This window comes from Helicoverpa armigera, chromosome 29 (assembly GCF_030705265.1).
Source record: "Helicoverpa armigera isolate CAAS_96S chromosome 29, ASM3070526v1, whole genome shotgun sequence".
Taxonomy (NCBI): Eukaryota; Metazoa; Arthropoda; class Insecta; order Lepidoptera; family Noctuidae; genus Helicoverpa; species Helicoverpa armigera.
Window position 1 is genome coordinate 4,688,669 of NC_087148.1, and position 17,851 is coordinate 4,706,519.

At 35.7% G+C, this 17,851-nt stretch overlaps 1 protein-coding gene across 1 annotated transcript in view; it reads left to right on the forward strand.

Moving 5' to 3' along the window:
• LOC110381180 (organic cation transporter protein) overlaps positions 1-17,851 on the forward strand; it is a 45,225-nt gene that overhangs the window by 14,481 nt on the left and 12,893 nt on the right. Inside the window, exon 2 of the mRNA XM_049851300.2 lies at positions 6,938-7,350. Coding sequence (XP_049707257.2) covers positions 6,986-7,350 — 365 coding nt within the window. The 5' untranslated portion in view covers positions 6,938-6,985. The remainder of the gene's footprint in view (positions 1-6,937; positions 7,351-17,851) is intronic.

Genomic DNA, 17,851 nt, shown 5'->3' on the forward strand with positions numbered 1-17,851 from the left:
CATTCCTTCTCCGTGTGAGAGGAGGCTGCAGCCCAGCAGTGGGACGATAAAAAGGCTGTAACAGTAACAACAGTAACTGACTTATACTTATAGGTAAGATTTTCAATCCACGTGCCTTGTGGTCAAGCCAATAAAAAGTGTGATGTATGTTCAAATATGCATTGTTTTCTATAAAACAGCCATAATAAAAGCAAACTTATGTAAATCCCTTTCAATTTAGCGTCAACAGCTAATAAAATATAATGAACAGCCAATAAAATAGAATGAGTATAATGAATGAGGTTTTCTAAACAATTCAATGATCAAATATAAAATGGATGAATTGTGTTAAAGACGATATATGGCTAGAAATTACAGGCATATTTATTAGGCAGACAGAAAAGTATGGAAAAAGAAAACATGCTGCGCAACCACAAATAAAATTGTGACATGAACATTAATTGATACAGATTGATGGTTTGTACTTACATAGTTTTAATACATATATCGTTTTTATGGTTACCTACCTTAGCGGCTGTTACTTTAGTTACTGTTATCTAAGTGACTCGTCGTTAAAATTAAGGACAAAATCACTATTTACTATGTATAGCAGTTCAATATTATATTCTGTTGTTGAACATCTTTGGCAGTTGTTACGGGTACTCAGAAGCCAGTTAGTCTGACAACCAGTCTTACCTAGAGGTATTGGGTTGGCGGGTAACTGCGTTGAGGAGGTCAGATAGGCAGTCGCTCCTTGTGGCACATTGGTACTCAGCTGCATCCGGTTAGACTGGAAGCCGACCCCAATATAGTTGGGAAAAGACTAGACAGATGAGTTGATGAGTGGATCATAAAAAGCATTAAGGACCAAATAACTATTTACGATGTACTAGTGCAATATATAATTATCTACAGATGGTATAAAAACATGTATTTATTAGTGCATGGCTATATGTCAAGTCAAGGTTGATACCATAGTTTGTTAAGGTAATATATCATTAAATGAATGACTGAATCGGATCTGTTTGTCCGCATTGACTCTCATCTATTCTAATATTAAATATATTTTTATTTGCTATTTTTTTATATGCTTTTTCTGAAAAGACTTGGAAAAAATAATTCACTGTATTTATTTTTTCAAATTTTACTTATATTTTCTGTATTTTACCCGGGTAAGGCAAGTGATTTATATTATCAAGGTGAAAAATAGTCGTTTAAACGCGCTAATCTCAGTAACTATGTAGGTTTTGAACCGATTTGAAAAATTCTTAGATGGTAATTTATTGAGGAAGGCCGAGTGAAGTTCACATGGCACGCGGGTGCAACCGTGAAAACCGCTAATATGTATTATTAGCTTCCGGCCGCGGCTTTGCCCGCGTAGAGTTCGGTTATATCGCGTTTCAAAGAGAATTCTTCAAAAGTCCGCGATAAAAACTATCCTATGTTCTTTCTGAAGGTCAACTTTATCTCTGTACAAAACTTTATTAAAATCAGTTCAGCAGTTGAAAGCGTAACAGACAGACAGACAGAGTTACTTTCGCCACAGATTATATAATAGTTACTGTGCTTTCGCATTGATAATATTAGTAGAGATTGTCCTAACAAATCAGTAATGTTTGGTCACCGTAATTTTTGCAATACACAGTTGCACCGATTACAAATTGAATAATTAATTGTAGTATACATATCGTATCGATATTTATCAATCAACAGCTACAAATTATAATAAACTCTAATTTATATTGTTGAAGGTTGCAATTTGACTGTGTTATTAATTTAAATGGCAAGGTATTAAGCATTTGAGTTTTGCACCCAGCTGCTAATTTAATTTGACAGAAGTCATTGTAACAATTATCGGCGTCATAGAGTAAAAAAATTGAGATTCTAATTATGTGCTTAGTTCTTGCTTTTAACGGACTGCCCAAATTGATAACTAGAGGTTAGTTAACAATTCGGATGTTCATAATACCTCTACATATTGTTTGGTCGTCCATATACGTCGCTCTGACGTTCAAAATGTGCTGTTTTTCATTTTAATATCTGATTTGAACTATTCTTGTATTTTTTTCGAAAGGGCATAAAATATCCTATTGACACATTATTTTTAATTTTACTGAACAGAACCTATTAACGGTAGAGTCATTAGAATAACATTTAGTAACATTAGTACCTAAAAGTGTTTTAAATCATCTTTGAGTTCAACCTTATTTTCTCAATTAACCTGTAAATTTTAGACAAATTAACTCTTATCTCTACCCAACAGATTAACTAGTTAAAATTCAAAAAACACCATAAACCAACAATTTGTAAACAATAGTTAATTCACCTAGGTCAGATACAATGACTAACCGTGATAGTTAAAACACGTAACTAACCAAGGTTCAAGTGTTGTAACCGCTGGTCATTCACTGGTGCTTTAACCTTGAGTCGTAACGCTGTTATATAATGTTGTAGTTAAATTGATTTGATAGTCAATGGGAGGTTAAGCAAATTTCGAGGTCGGGTTTTGGATGGGTCGGCATTTTTTTCAAGGGAGTTAAGAATTTTACTGACTTAAACACACTATGTAACTTTGCAAAATCAAAATCAAAATCAAAAATCGTTTATTCAAACTTGGCTGCAAGACAGCACTTTTTGAACGTCAGGAATTAACAATAGACAGCCCCCAAAACGCCCACCCTTCACCACTTCCTATGTGTTTTTGCTGGGAAGAAGAAGTGGCGCAACAAACTCCCCAGCAACACATGTCTGTCTGTAGGTTAGAAGAACCTTAAACAATGTTTGATATGTACATTTGTATACAATGTAATTTGTATTCCACAATAGAGGACAATATGCAATATTGACACAAAATTACAGTAAAAATTATTTATACACCACATGCTAGCTAGCACTCACCCTACATACCTTAACTAACTCAAGCATTGAATAAGTTTGATGAAAATAAAATTATAGCCTCCAATTATTTACACTTAATAGGATTTAAGGGAGTGCCCACCTACATGTGCTATTCTTTTGTAAACTAGTAAATTAGTAAATTAGACCGCTCAGCCAGAACATAAGCAAAATAAAATGAGTTTACAAAATTTAAAAAAAAAAAAAACTAATATATAGTCAGTAAGACGACCTGGCACCACAAGCAGCACCCGTTCACGAGCATAACGCGAGGATCAGCCATCGCCCCCCTCGCGCATTTTTGAGGGAGGGAGGCAACCCGACCGCCGACGCTACCGCAAGCAGTGCCGTCTAAGGGAGCAAGGGAGGGACGTACTCACTGCTACACAACTCAATATCAAGATCAAATTATCAGTTCTCGCGAAGTAGTGGTCCTTATTTACTAAAATCCAAAACAAAGAATTAATACAAAGAATGTATCTTGTCAATAATGTAAAAACATTAAAAAAATAATAATAAAATAATAAATAAAAACAAAATAAATGTCATTGAGTCAAAGAGATTAAATGGGAGAAATTAAAATTATCCAAATAATATAGCTGTCTTGCGTTCATCATGGCGACCAACTATTTTTATCATTCAAATAATCATTGATGGTGTAGTATGCCTTTTTTATAAGAACAGGACAGAGTTTGTGTACCAGGACAGAGTTAACTCATTCAAACAATCCCATCTAGGGAATGTAATCCTGAATCCTGATCCCGCGGGATCTCGTGCCATTTTTCGAAATCAGTCCCGAGGCATAAAATGCCGAGATCTCGTACGAGATTAAGATTATATGCTAGTAAAAAAATAGAGTCATTCAGAGAGGAACAAAAATAGTCTAATTGCGAGCTTGCTCCTTTTTTCGTAGTCGGTTAAAAAAATATAGTTCTATTCAGTTCGTAAAAAATATGAAGAATTTATATACATACCTATCTTATGTAATTAGCCTGGAACACAACTAAGACGGTTTATCACATTTGGTTCTTCATACATTTTTCCTGAGACCTCTAATCTATCGATATCTCCAGTAAGCAAAAACAACAGATAGTTTGAATATTAGGACGGTCCTAAATCTTCTATCTTCAATGCCGATTACATACCACGGATCTACGGTAATCGTGCTCGTAAATCGTGAATAAGGTTTAAGAGCTTGAGAGACACGTACCAAGGTTTTGGTTTCCAGAGCTGGTCATTCACCATGACCCTGGGTTACAATAGATTACAAAATCGATGAGTAGTTTAGTGTCGTGGCTAGGAAAAACGTGCATAAAAGGTTTTTAGGGTCCTTTAAAGGTAAGACTAAGACTTCGTTGTCCGTCTGTCACCAGACTGTATCTATAGAACCGTGTTGAGATTTTCCCTGATGACGTATTTTTGTTACCGCTGTAACAAAAAAATACTGTGAACTAGAATAAATTAAATAATTTAGGGGGCACCTATATAACGTTCATGATTTTTAAAGATAAGATAGAAAGAAAAACACATTCATTTATGTAGAAATAATGCGTAGACAAAGACAAAGAGGAAAAAATACAAACAAATAACCAGTTAATAATAAAATTAAAATAACAGCAGATGGTACTGAACCCTTCGTGCATGTGTCCGACTCGTACTTGGCCGGTTTTTAGGGTTCCGTAGCCAAAATGGCAAAAACGGAACCCTTATAGTTTCGTCATGTCCGTCTGTCCGTCTGTCCGTCTGTCCGTCTGTCACAGCCGATTTACTCGGAAACTATAAGTACTACAGTGATGAAATTTGATGGGAATATGTGTTGTATGAACCGCTACAAAAATATGACACTAAATAGTAAAAAAAAGAATTGGGGGTGGGGCCCCCCATACATGTAACTGAGGGATGAATTTTTTTTTTTCGATGTACATACCCGTGTGGGGTATCAATGGAAAGGTCTTTTAAAATGATATAAAGTTTTCTAAAAAACATTTTTCTTAAAGTGAACGGTTTTTGAGATATCAGCTCTCAAAGTCGTAAAAAGTATGTCCCCCCCTCTATTTTTATAACTACGGGGTATAAAATTCTAAAAAAAATAGAGGTGATGCATGCTAATTAACTCTTTCAACGATTTTTTTTACGTGTCACGTATTGCATCTAAAGTCGAGATTACACCGATGTGCGACAAAAATTATTTTAAAAACTTTATTGTCTAGCTACTGAGATAAAAATAGAAATACGTAGGTATTTTTTGTTGCGGTATTTATTTGATTAAATCTATTCTTAGAGTGACCTGTCAAATGTGGTCGTTGACTAGATAGACTTATTTGACCTTGTTAAAATTCACACACTATATTATATGGTACTAGCTGTTTTAAGCGGTTTCACCCGCATCCCGTGGGAAATACTGCCCGTACCGGGATAAAATGTAGCCTATGTTACTCAGGAAGAGTGTAGCTTTCCGACAGTGAAAGAATTTCAAATCGGTTCTGTAGTGGTTCGGAGTATTTAGGGTATAAACAAACAAATATACCTAAGCATTTTTTCTATGTATTAAATTTAATAAAAAGGAAAATAAGTAGGTAATTTTGTCCGTACTCTAAACTCTCCGACCCACTACAGACGCGGATGAAACCGCGGGAAAACGGCTATTAAGTAATATATAATTTTTTATGTATTTTGGTTTGCCAACACACAAAATTATTTTAGAAGTACTTTTTACATGCCAATGTCAAAATATATTAGGATGAATCAGTTTTTACACGTGGATCCGCTTGCAATGAGATATTATTAGGTACAAGGACTATTTTTGGATAAAAAATATAAAACATTCGTAAATTTTGTTCGGCTAATCTGTTAAAAATTAATAAGACTTCATTAGGATACTAAAATAGTCTAATAAATATATTATTAAGTGCACGTAAAAATCATTACAAGACTTTTCTAACAAGTCCAAATACAACTTTGATACGATGTTCCATCATGAAGTTCCAGTTCATATCTTCCGGCTCCATCATCAGATCAGTTCGACAGTAATTAAGCCAATTTTTATGACGCTACGATACTTGGAAGATGGTTTTACTTACCTTAGATTCCATTACATAGTTACACTAGCCGTTTTCCCGCGGTTTCACCCGCGTCCCGTTTGAGCTACTGCCCGCACCGGGATAAAATATAGCCTATGTTACTCGCAGATAATATAGCTTTCTAATGTTGAAAGAATATTTAAAATCGGTCCAGTAGTTTTTGAGTTTATCCATTACAACCAAACAAACAAACAAAGTTTTCCTCTTTATAATATTATAGTATAGAAGTATAGATACAGGTCGACCTAATAAACATGTGTTAAAAAACAGTTATTCTTACATAACAGACATACATAAACAATATAATGTAGTAGCTATACTATAATATGACGTTTCTATGACGTCATTAAGTTCTGTGTTTCAGAGCGTGACGGAACTAAGTACTTCGATGCTACGTTTTAAGGCTAAACTAAAGTGTGAATATGATAAACTGCTTGTAGTATTTTATATTTGATTTGGTAATTAAAGATTGGGGTTTTAACTGTGTATTTTTACTATGTAGAAATGGAAAGTTATGAATACCTATTGATTGTTTTTTAGGGTTCTGTACCCTCGCACTTGATTCGTTTCGCCTCCAACGGTACCGACTCCGTACCGATCCAACGAGACTCGGTAAAAACTTAAAACCCTTTGACAATATAGAAAAAAGAATTATGTGACACTCACTTCTTAGGGTTCCGTACCTATCAGGTAAAATGGGACTAAGATTTCGGTGTCCGTCTATCCGTTACCTGGCTCAGCATTTTTAACAGAGTTCTTATGCCGCTATAACCATTAAGAGTTCATTCGTATTCGGATAAAAATACCTGATCTTATTCTCTAGCATACCACCTATCTCCATGCCTAATTTTATCTCAATCACTTGAGCCATTTTAGCGCAAGAGCCTAAAAAAGAAACTACCTTCCCCTACTTCTTTCACCAACGTGAATATTTCTTTTTTTAGTTTCATGTAATTTTAATGTCCCCTTTCTCTTTGTTACAGATCACAATAACCACTTCAAAGAAAAAAGATTATGCAAAAATCTTAAAAATGGCACCGCAAGAAAGAACTTCCTACCCTTCAGAGGAAAACAGCCAAAACACGACGAATAACTTATCCAACATAGATTTAAGCGGCGGTTTCGTCAACAAAGCCTACGAAAATGACAGTTCCGATGTTGCCACACCAAAAAATACGACCACAGATAACGTAGAAAAGAAAAAGACCACAGACTTTGATGATTTGTTGCCATATGTAGGAGAATTTGGATTGTATCAAAAGATTTTGTTTTTACTAATGATACCGTTTGCGTTTTTCGTTGCATTTGTGTATTTTTCGCAAATTTTTATGACTATTGTACCTGAAGAACATTGGTGTTGGATACCTGAGTTGGCGAATATGACTGTGGAAGAAAGGTGAGTGATTTTTTTTATTGGCAACTCTATGATAAATTATTAAACTGGCTTTTGCCAACGGTTAGAATAGCGAATCAAGGGAAATACTTACTTCACGCACCCGGATAAAACTACATAGATAAGCTATATAACTTCTAAGTTTCATCAAAATTCATTGCGACGTTTGCGCATGAAGTAGTCACAAACTTTCATCATCATCAGCCTATCGCAGTCCACTGCTGGACATAGGCCTCTCCAAGTGCACGCCACTGAGATCTATTTTCGGCTTCTCGCATCCAGCTCCTGCCAGCCGTCTTGCGCAAGTCATCACTCCACCGTGCCTGAGGACGTCCTACACTACGTTTGCCGAGGCGTGGTCTCCACTCTAGAACTCGTTTACCCCAACGGTTATCGGTTCTTCGGCTAATATGGCCAGCCCACTGCCACTTCAGCTTGCTGATTCGGTAGGCTATGTCGATGACCTTGGTTCTCTGACGGATTACCTCATTTCTGATGCGATCCCTCAGAGAAACGCCGAGCATAGCTCTTTCCATAGCCCGCTGAGCGACTTTAAACTTGTGGACCAGCCGTACCGTCAGTGTCCACGTTTCGGCTCCGTAGGTCATGACAGGTAGGACGCACTGATTGAAGACTTTTGTCTTTAGGCACTGTGGGATCGACGATGTTAGGACTCGACGTAGCTTCCCAAATGCAGCCCAACCCAACTGAATTCTCCTATTCACCTCGTCCTCAAAGTTGTTTCTACCTAACTGCAATGTCTGCCCGAGGTATACATATTTCCGAACAACTTCGAGAACGGCGCCGTGTATCGCAATCGGTTCCGGTAGAACATGTTCATTGAACATGACCTTGGTTTTGTCCAAGTTCATCCGTAGGCCGATGCGTAGAGAAGATTCAGCCAAGTCGTTCAGCATCTGTTGTAGGTCCTGCAGCGTTTCCGCCATGATGACGATATCGTCAGCAAATCTCAAGTGAGAGATGTGTTCGCCATTGATGTTGATGCCGCGTCCTTTCCAGTTCAGCGTCTTGAACATATCCTCCATTGCATTAATGAACAGTTTCGGGGAAATAACATCCCCTTGTCTCACTCTTCGATGCAACGGTATGGGCCTTGTTTGCTGATTCTGTACTTGGACGGACATTGTAGCGGCTTCGTAGAGACATCTCATCACTTGGATGTATCGCCAATCTACTTGACAACGCTGCAGGGACTCCAGAACAGACCAGATTTCAACCGAGTCAAAGGCCTTCTCATAGTCCACAAATGCTAGACACAGGGGCTGATTATACTCTTCGGTCTTCTGTATAATCTGCCGCACTGTGTGGATGTGGTCTATGGTGCCGTATCCGCTCCGAAACCCAGCCTGCTCCGGTGGTTGGAATTCGTCGAGTCTTCGCGCAAGTCGGTTCGTGATCACTCTTGAGAACAGCTTATATACGTGGCTTAGGAGGGAAATGGGCACAAACTTTCACTTTTACATAAAGTAAATAGTTTTTTAGTTAGCCCAACAATAATTTCAGTACATTTTAGGTCATTCTGAAGGATGAAAAAAAAAAATTATTATTGTTAATTAGAAGGTCTAAGCAACCATTATTTTGAGCACTCAGTACTTAAATATAACATGAATTAAAACAAATAAGTTTTTTATTAATTCATTAATGTCTAATGTCAGTTTTTAAATGACTGTTTTTATGTCACCAGTAGTCTACTATTAATTATACTTGTACCTATTAAATTGACTACGCTCTATGCACAATAATTATTAAAATGTATATTAAAATTAATTAACAAAAAATCAATATGTACAAAAACTAATTATGCACATAAATTCATACATGACAGCATACATGATATATATTATTTAATATTAATTGAAAATATCTACAAGCCGTGACGGATGCCTACGTTTCGTTTGTCGCCATTTTTAATTGTCATAATTATTTCAAACATATATTAAAAATATATTTATAATTAACTACATATACGTATAGTTTGACAAGTTTTACATTGCATAAGATATACAAAGTGTAACCTTAAATGCGCAAAACCTCAATCACCCCAAAAATATCCAATTCAAATAACCAAATAAATAAATTTAATTTGTATTACGCCATTAAATACAAGCTAAACAGTAAATAAAACCTTTTTACCTATACATATGTATAGATGTATTTTTGCTGTAAAACCACTGACGAGACTGGCAGTCGGTATGGTTTGAACACACTTTATGCTCAAAAACACCCTTTTAACCGACTTCAAAAAAGGAGACACTCAATTCTGAACTCAACACCATTTTAACCGACTTCAAAAAAAGAAGGCACTCAATTGTAAAGTGGTTATTTTTACATCTTACGACCATATTATATTTTGCTCAATTACCTACGTCAAAAAGGAAAAAAAAGCCTTGAAAAGGATTAACCGTGTATAAAAACCGGATGACTAAAAACGCGAGCAAACCCAGATGCCATAACGAGAACTTACATACATTACAATAAACATATTATTAAAATATTCTTATCTAAATTATATAATTGCAAAAAACGTTTTAGTAACACAGTTTTGGTTCGCGAAGGGCGAATGAGATCAGTTAAAATATTCAAGTTAAAAAAGTCTGATATGCATAACTTAATACTTAATTCAGGATTTCCGGGGTACCCTTTTCCCAACTAAGTATGTTATGGTCGGCTTCAGAAGTCGTGGTGGCCAAAGTGGGTAAAAAAGAACCAATCTCTCAAATATGAAGGCGTTGGTTCGATCCCAAGTCAGGCAAGTTCCAATGCAACTTTTGTAAGTTTGTATGTACTTTCGAAGTATCTTAGACACGGTACGGTGACTGTGTTTTAAACTGTAGGTCCCGGCTGTCATTGAACATCCTTGGCAGTCGTTACGGGTAGTCAGAAGCCAGTAAGTCTGACACCAGTCTAAACAAGGGCTATTGGGTTGCCCGGGTACTCTTTGTACCCTAAATATTCCGAAACTACTGAACCGATTTGAATAATTCTTTCACTGTTGGAAAGCTACACTCTTCCCGAGTAAGATAGATTATATTTTATCCCAGTACGGGCAGTAGTTCCAAGCAAAACTGCGGGATTTAACCAGTGTTTAATATAGGCACGCAATCTTGTAGAATGCGGATGTATTCATACAAAAAATGATTGTTGTACAATTACATATTATTTTAGGAGTTACCTTGAAACAATCGATTCCTTTTATGTTAATAGTAATTGGATGTTAATGGTTAAATAACAATTTATTTGCTCGTTGCGGATCTTAATGGAAAAAAATTGGTTTGGCCCAACCTATACTAATACTAATATAATAAAGAAGAAACATTTTTTTGTTTGTTTGTTTGTATGTACACTACTTACTAAACCGAATGAAAAATTATTTCACTGTTGGAAAGCTACACTCTTCCCGAGTAACATAGGCTATATTTTATCTCGGTACGGGCAGTAGTTCCCACGGGACGCGAGTGAAACTGTGGGGAAACGCCTAGTACTGTAGTAAAACAATCTTACCAATATTATAAATGCGCAGGAACTCTGTCTATTTGTCTGGCTTTCATGCCAAAACTACTGAATTGATTAAAAAGAGCCAGAGAAAGAACGTAGGTATGCTACTTTTTAACCAGGGGCGAGAAATATTTCACTCGTGAAGAAGAACTACGGAAAACAGCTATATACAGCTATAGGTACTCCATTTGAGTAGGCTCTACACGAATTTTTGAAAAAGACTTTTAAAGACAAAAAACTACTTAAAATAATGGTTCAATTGGGTGCGTAATTGTCATTATTATTTTTATGTTTTAAGTAAGTAGGTACCTACTCAAATGGGCTATAGTTTCAATAGTTTTAAAATATAGCCTTGATCAACTGACCGCTCGGGTAACTTTTCCAATAATTGTTATAATCTGTGGTGTTCATCCAATTCTGCCGGGGCTGCGGGATTGTTCGCGCGAGTTACCGCGGCGCTGGTACGTATAAAGGGCTTAAGAAGGAACATGGTGGGGTTTAGTCAGTAAGAGTCTGACACTCCCTCACGCTGCACACACAGCGGGTGGGGTCATTTGGTGATTTCGAAACAAAAAATAAATAGATTGTTTATATTTAGTTAAATAATTAACTACTTAAATGGGGTATAGTTTTATTTTAAAACTTAGCCTTGTTCAACTGACCGCTTGGTTAACTTTGCCAATAAATAATCATTATAATCTGTGTTCATCGAATTTTTAATAATTAAGGTATGTTGTTAATTATTATTTCCCGGGTAACTGGGAATAATAATAAGTAGAATGAAGGTTAGATAGGCAGTCGCTCCTTGTGGCACACTGGTACTCAGCTGCATCTGATTAGACTGGAAGCCGACCCCAACATAGTTGGGAAAAGGTTACGTAGATGATGATTTTTTAAATAATTCTTGTTATTTTTCTAACAATAATTTATACAATTATCGTCATCAATTGATCATTAATTTTATCATAAATTATTCATCCTCAAAGCAATCTTACACGGGTTTATCAACGATTAAGTGTAAATTTTATAAAAAAATGTGTAGATTGGAATAACATAGTTTTTTTGCAATTTATAGTGTTTATATAGCGTTAATTGTTTATGGGTTATTTGTGATATGCGCCATGGTGGAGCCTCTTTTTAATTGTTATTTATTATATAAATATAGTAGATTTTCCTACATTAATATACAAGTACTAAGCAATACTACTTGAGACATAGTTGCGAAAAAGGTTCGGGAGATGATGAATATTATAAGGACTCTAAAGGAAAAACTTTCAAGTAAAGCCTTTTTAGTCCCTTCATGAAAAAGCTAGGTACTTACACGAAAATAGGTCATCATCTCCCGAGCCTTTTCCCAACTATATTGGAATCGGCTTCCAGTCAAACCAGATGCAGCTGACTACCAGTGTTTTCTAATACCCGTAGGTAAGACTGGTTGTCAGACTTACAGGCTTCTGACTACCTGCAACGACTGCCAAAGACGTTCAAATTATGTTCAAATGACAGCCTAACAAACACATTTTATTTTATAAAATCACGTTCATAAGTACAAGTTTTTATTAAAATATGTATTGCGCATTAAATAAAATTTTAACTACGACGTAAAAATTAAATAGATACAGACGTCAATAAAATAAATTGGTATAATATTAAGTGTTATAACTTATGAAAAATGCATAAGAAGTTCGTAATAAAATCATCAAATCAATTATTTATTTTATGTTCAATCGTCTTGTTTTAAATTACATGAAACATCCTACTTTTAAATACTTAAGTTTGTATGTATGGATTTGTGTTTCTCTTTCTTGCAAAAACTAATATAGGGATACCAAATCTTTTCTCGAGTTGACAGCTGTCAATTTCAAGGGAACATATTCCTACTAACGCAACAAGTTCTACAATAAGTGCAAAGTTTGCTCCTTTCAGTTTTTAAAATTGTTATCGTACCTACTTGCTTCTCATATCACTTGTCAGTGGCAGAATCGTCGACATCGACATCGACGGCATTGATTGCCAGAAACAAAAATAGAATAGAATAGACTGACTTTAAAAACTTAATTGTACCAAAAAAGAGTCAGACCATACATAAGAGTCCATTTCACGAAAGTAGTCCCGCGGAAAATTGTGGAACTATATATTTTTGTACGTATTTACTGAGCTATCGCATAGACACTATAGCGCTGCGTCTGCGGGACTGCTTTCGTGAAATGAACTTTAGATGGATTTAGATGAAACTTGACACAGTCATACTTATTAGCTACTAGGTGCATAGTTTTTATACGGGTGCAGGAAGTAATTCTATAATAGTTAAAAGAAGTTGGTAATATTATAAATGTGAGGAATCCGGAAAAAGAAGGGGCGGGAAGTAGTTATCTCATAGAGCAGGTGACACCAATGGCAGAATGTAGTATGTATGCTTGCATAGTTTTTTATTGGCACTGAATGATACTTCTAACTATGTGTGTCGCGCGATTTTACCTCCTTCCTTTAGGAACTACAGCTGCCCGTACCGGGATAATATATAGCCTAAGTCACTCGGGAATTGTGTAGCGTCCCCGGAGGTAGGAAAGATAGGTAGTATCGCAAGAGAAAAATATTTTTACGACACGGTTAAATAGTTTCGGAGCCTTTTGTGAACAAATACCTAAATACCTCTTTGTAATATTAGGAATATATTTTTATTCAAAGGTAAAAGTTAGTTTGTAGCCCGGGTTAATCGCTGTATCTATCAAACCGATTTTACCAAATGTGGTAAGTTGTAGAAAGCCAGGTACGAGTATTTTTGAGTGTCAGAGGCTATATTTTATCCGGCTATGGAAAGTGTAGTTTTCCAAGATGCTATAAATCTTCGAGACAGAGTTATTTTAGGATGTAACTCGAACAGTTTTTTATTATTTTCTTATAAATACTTATAATGTTTGATTGACGTCAATCAGATGGGCAATTTAAACCGCAAAATGTAATAACCCATACATTGGTACAGTCAATCATAAAATACTATAAATACGAATATTGTAAATAATGGACATTTGAGTTGCCAGTACTTATAAAATATTAGCCGTTTTTCGCTGTTTCAACCACGTCTGAAGAGAACTTCTTAAAGTACCCTGATAAAATATACCCTATGCAAGGTTCATTTAAAATCTGTTCAGTAGTTTTTGCGTGAAAGAGTAATGAACGTCCATACATACACACTTTAAGGCTTATAGTGTTATGTGATAAGAGTATGCTTTGCATGACCATAATTATTTACGTATACCTAACTTTCTGATGAATCGATCTAATTAAGTATGTATTGTTTAAACACCGCGAAAATTCGTATTGAGCTTTTCACGAACAGAAATTGTATAAATAGTTTAGTTTTTTAATACGGATACATTTTATTAACATTGATTTTTAATACGTTGCATTTTTATATTCGACTGTACATCATTTAAGTTTTTATACGTGTTTCGTTAAACCGCAAATTTATATTCTCCGAATGATGCTATTATAAAGAAATAAATATAATACTATGAGTCCAAGCGTCTATAGGTCCAATTTCGATTGTTATTTTTATCTCATCGCAACTTCACGCCATGAGGATAAGCAGATGTTAATCTAACAGGATGCTGTTGAGTACCAGAAAAATATAGTTAAAGTATAGAGTAACATTATTTAAAAACAATATCGATGCTCTATACTTGAAATCATCATCTGCCTAGCCTTTTCCCAACTATGTTGGGGTCGGTTTTTTAATCTAACCGGATGTAGTGGAGTGGCAGTGTGTCATGAATGAATCATTCAATTAAATTGTAAAAGAATTTAAGTTTGCTTTATAAGTACATAGCTTCATGCAGCTAAAAATGATTTTTCAAATATAAAAAATCACGCTATTTTAAATTGTGCTACTATTTATGCCTATTTTATGACCCTCTAGCTGTTGTTACCGAAGTTACACTATTTCGAAATTATTTCCTGACCTCTTCAACCCAGTTGCCCGGGCAACCCAATACCCCTTGGTAAGACTGGTGTCAGACTTACTGGCTTATGACTACCCGTAACCACAGCCAAAGATGTTCAAATGCCCCATCCATCACCCATCTTAATATTTCCTTCAACTTATCTCTACGAGTCACGAAGAAACTTAAAATTCCGCATTTTTTGTCGCCCTCCACGAATAAACACGTAACTAAGAACCGTGTAAATGTTCCAATGGCTGTGCATTTTAAATACATTTACAGCCTTCTGCAGGACGGACGTCCGGCTCTTCACACGGATGACTTGTTACGGGAATAATGTATTTTTTGTTACAAAAACAGGTGGCTTTTTGTGCTATTTTTAGAGCTAAAGAGGTTATTACTAGACTAGGTATCTATTTTAAGTAAGATACGGTCTAACAGGTTTCTTAAAAGCGCTTATGCTTTCTTATTAGATCATGATTTCAGTATTACCCTCACTTGCACGAGCAGTTTGCCATTTGGTGTATTTTTACTCCAAAAAAAGGCGCTGGCTAACTGAAAACTAGAATAAGTATTTATGAAAAATATTTTAAGGGGCTCCCAAATACGACAAACAAAATTTTCGGCCGTTTTTTTAAATGTTCAAGACTAACAAACCATTAAACTATTAATATACAATAATTAGAGAACCCGCACACTGCAAATTTTTAGTCGGCCGATAGTTTGTTTGGGCTCATAAATCAATATGTAAATTAATAAGGTAATAAGGTTTTCGGATAGTTAGATGTTAAATTGTAGGACCCGGCTATCATTGAACATGCTTGGCAGTCGTTACGGGTAGTCAGAAGCCAGTAAGTCTGACACCAGTTACCAAGTGGTATTGGGTGGCCCGGGAAAGTGGGTTGAGGAGGTCAGATAGGCAGTCGCTGCATCCGGTTAGACTATAAGCCGAACCCGACATAGTTGAAAAATAGGCTCGGGAGATGATGATAGACAAAAATGAACCGTTTAAACGTTTTTTTAAAACGTTAAAACTATTACTAAACATTTATGAAAGTTAAAAGTACCGGATATCAATACCCCAACTCTATCAAATAACTCTAATACTTAATTAAGGAAATACAGTTTACGTATAGTTCACCGTTTAGTAACAGTCATTTGTTTTGACATTGAAACACGATACAATGACCTTTTCTTTTGTTTGAGCAGCCTTAACATAAGGTTACAGAGTTTACTGTGATTTTAAGTTATCAGCCGGGTGACGAATTGGTTAAGTTAACTGTCTGTTTTGTTGACAAATACTGTTACAGCCTTTTTATCGTCCCACTGCTGGGCTGCGGCCTCCTCTCACACAGAGAAGGATTGAGCATTAATCACCGCGCTTGCTCATTGCGGGTTGGTGATTTCAGACTTTATAGTCCAGATTTCCTCAAGATTTGTTGACGAATACATGAGAATCTTTTTATATGGTTTTATAACATTGTAGCTGCTTTCCCGTGGATTCACCTGCGTCCCGTGGGAACTACTGCCCGCACCGGGATAAAATATAACCTATGTTACTCGGGAAGAGTGTAGCTTCGTAGTAGTGATAGAATTATTCAAATTGGTTTAGTAGATCTGGAGCCTATTCGATGCAAACAAACAAACGATCAAATATTTTATATTATGAAATAACTTTTCAAGTCTTTTCAAGTTCCTGAGATTAGGGCCTTGAATCAAAAAATCTTCAGATTCATTGGCATTATTAAGTCTGAAATCAGCAACCCGCATTGAGCAAGCGTGGTGATTGCCGCTCAATCCTTCTCCGTGTGAGAGGAGGCAGCAGCCCAGCAGTGGGACGATAAAAAGGCTGAAACATTGGCATTATTAGTATATAAACGTATGTAGAGATACTTGATATTTTTATAAGTGACGGTAACCATTTATCATCAGGTAGGCCTCTTATCTGACAATTGATTCCATAAAAAAATACAAGAGTAATTATTTGCAAATATTTTAACCTTCTGCGCGAAACACGTATTTAATTCGTGATCTATTCGCCCTTGTTATAATAATAATAATTGTCCGATTATTTTAATAGCGTACCCTTTGTGTTTTAACAAAAAAAAACTTTTGTAAGTACATACTAGTTTCCGACAGTGATGTCGCTCGCTTCCTGAGGGAACTATTTCTCAGTCCCGGCTTATATGTTATTCTGATGTGTAGGCTATATTACTGTAAAGTTTCATCAAAATCTATTGATTCAATTTTTTTGCGTAAAAGAGGAACATCCATACATCCAACCATCCCTACTTCCCTACTAAAAGTAAAAGTAACTGCGAAACTAACTTTGTCTGTCTGTTACGCTTTCACGTCTAAAACACTGAACGGATTTTAATAAAATTTGGTACAGAGATAGAGTTGACCTACCAACTTGATAGAAAGAACATAGGATAGTTTTTATCCCGGACTTTTGAAGAATTCTCCTGGAAACGCGATAAAACCGAACTTTACACGGGCGAAGCCGCGTGCGGCTGCTAGTACTTACATGCATTCGCATTTATAAATTAGCTTTTTTCTGCCATTTAAACTAATCTGTTTTACTTTTTTTTGTATATAAGTAACATAACTTTGTATTTCTGAACTTGTATTAATATAGGTATAGCACCCCAGGCACAACCCACGCTTGATCAATTCTCTAAAAAAGAACTTCATAATCTCAACGTCTCTATACCAACAAATAATAATAATTACATCATGAACGAATACAAAACATTTTTTACTCAACTTCAAAAAAGGAGTATTATGCTTTTTACCGCGGAAGCTCTGACAGTAATTTGTAATAGACACGATATTAAAACAAAAAAATGTAAACAAGAAACAAACAATTGTTTAGTTTTCTTTAGTTAAACGTGAAAAATCGTGAATTTGTTACTAACTAGCTTCCGCTAGCGTTTTCACCCACGTGCTGTGGGAATTACTCCGCGCAGTCGGATAAAAAGTAGCCTATAGCCTTTTCCGATAAATGGATTATGTAACATTAAAAGAGATATTTTAATTCAGTCCTT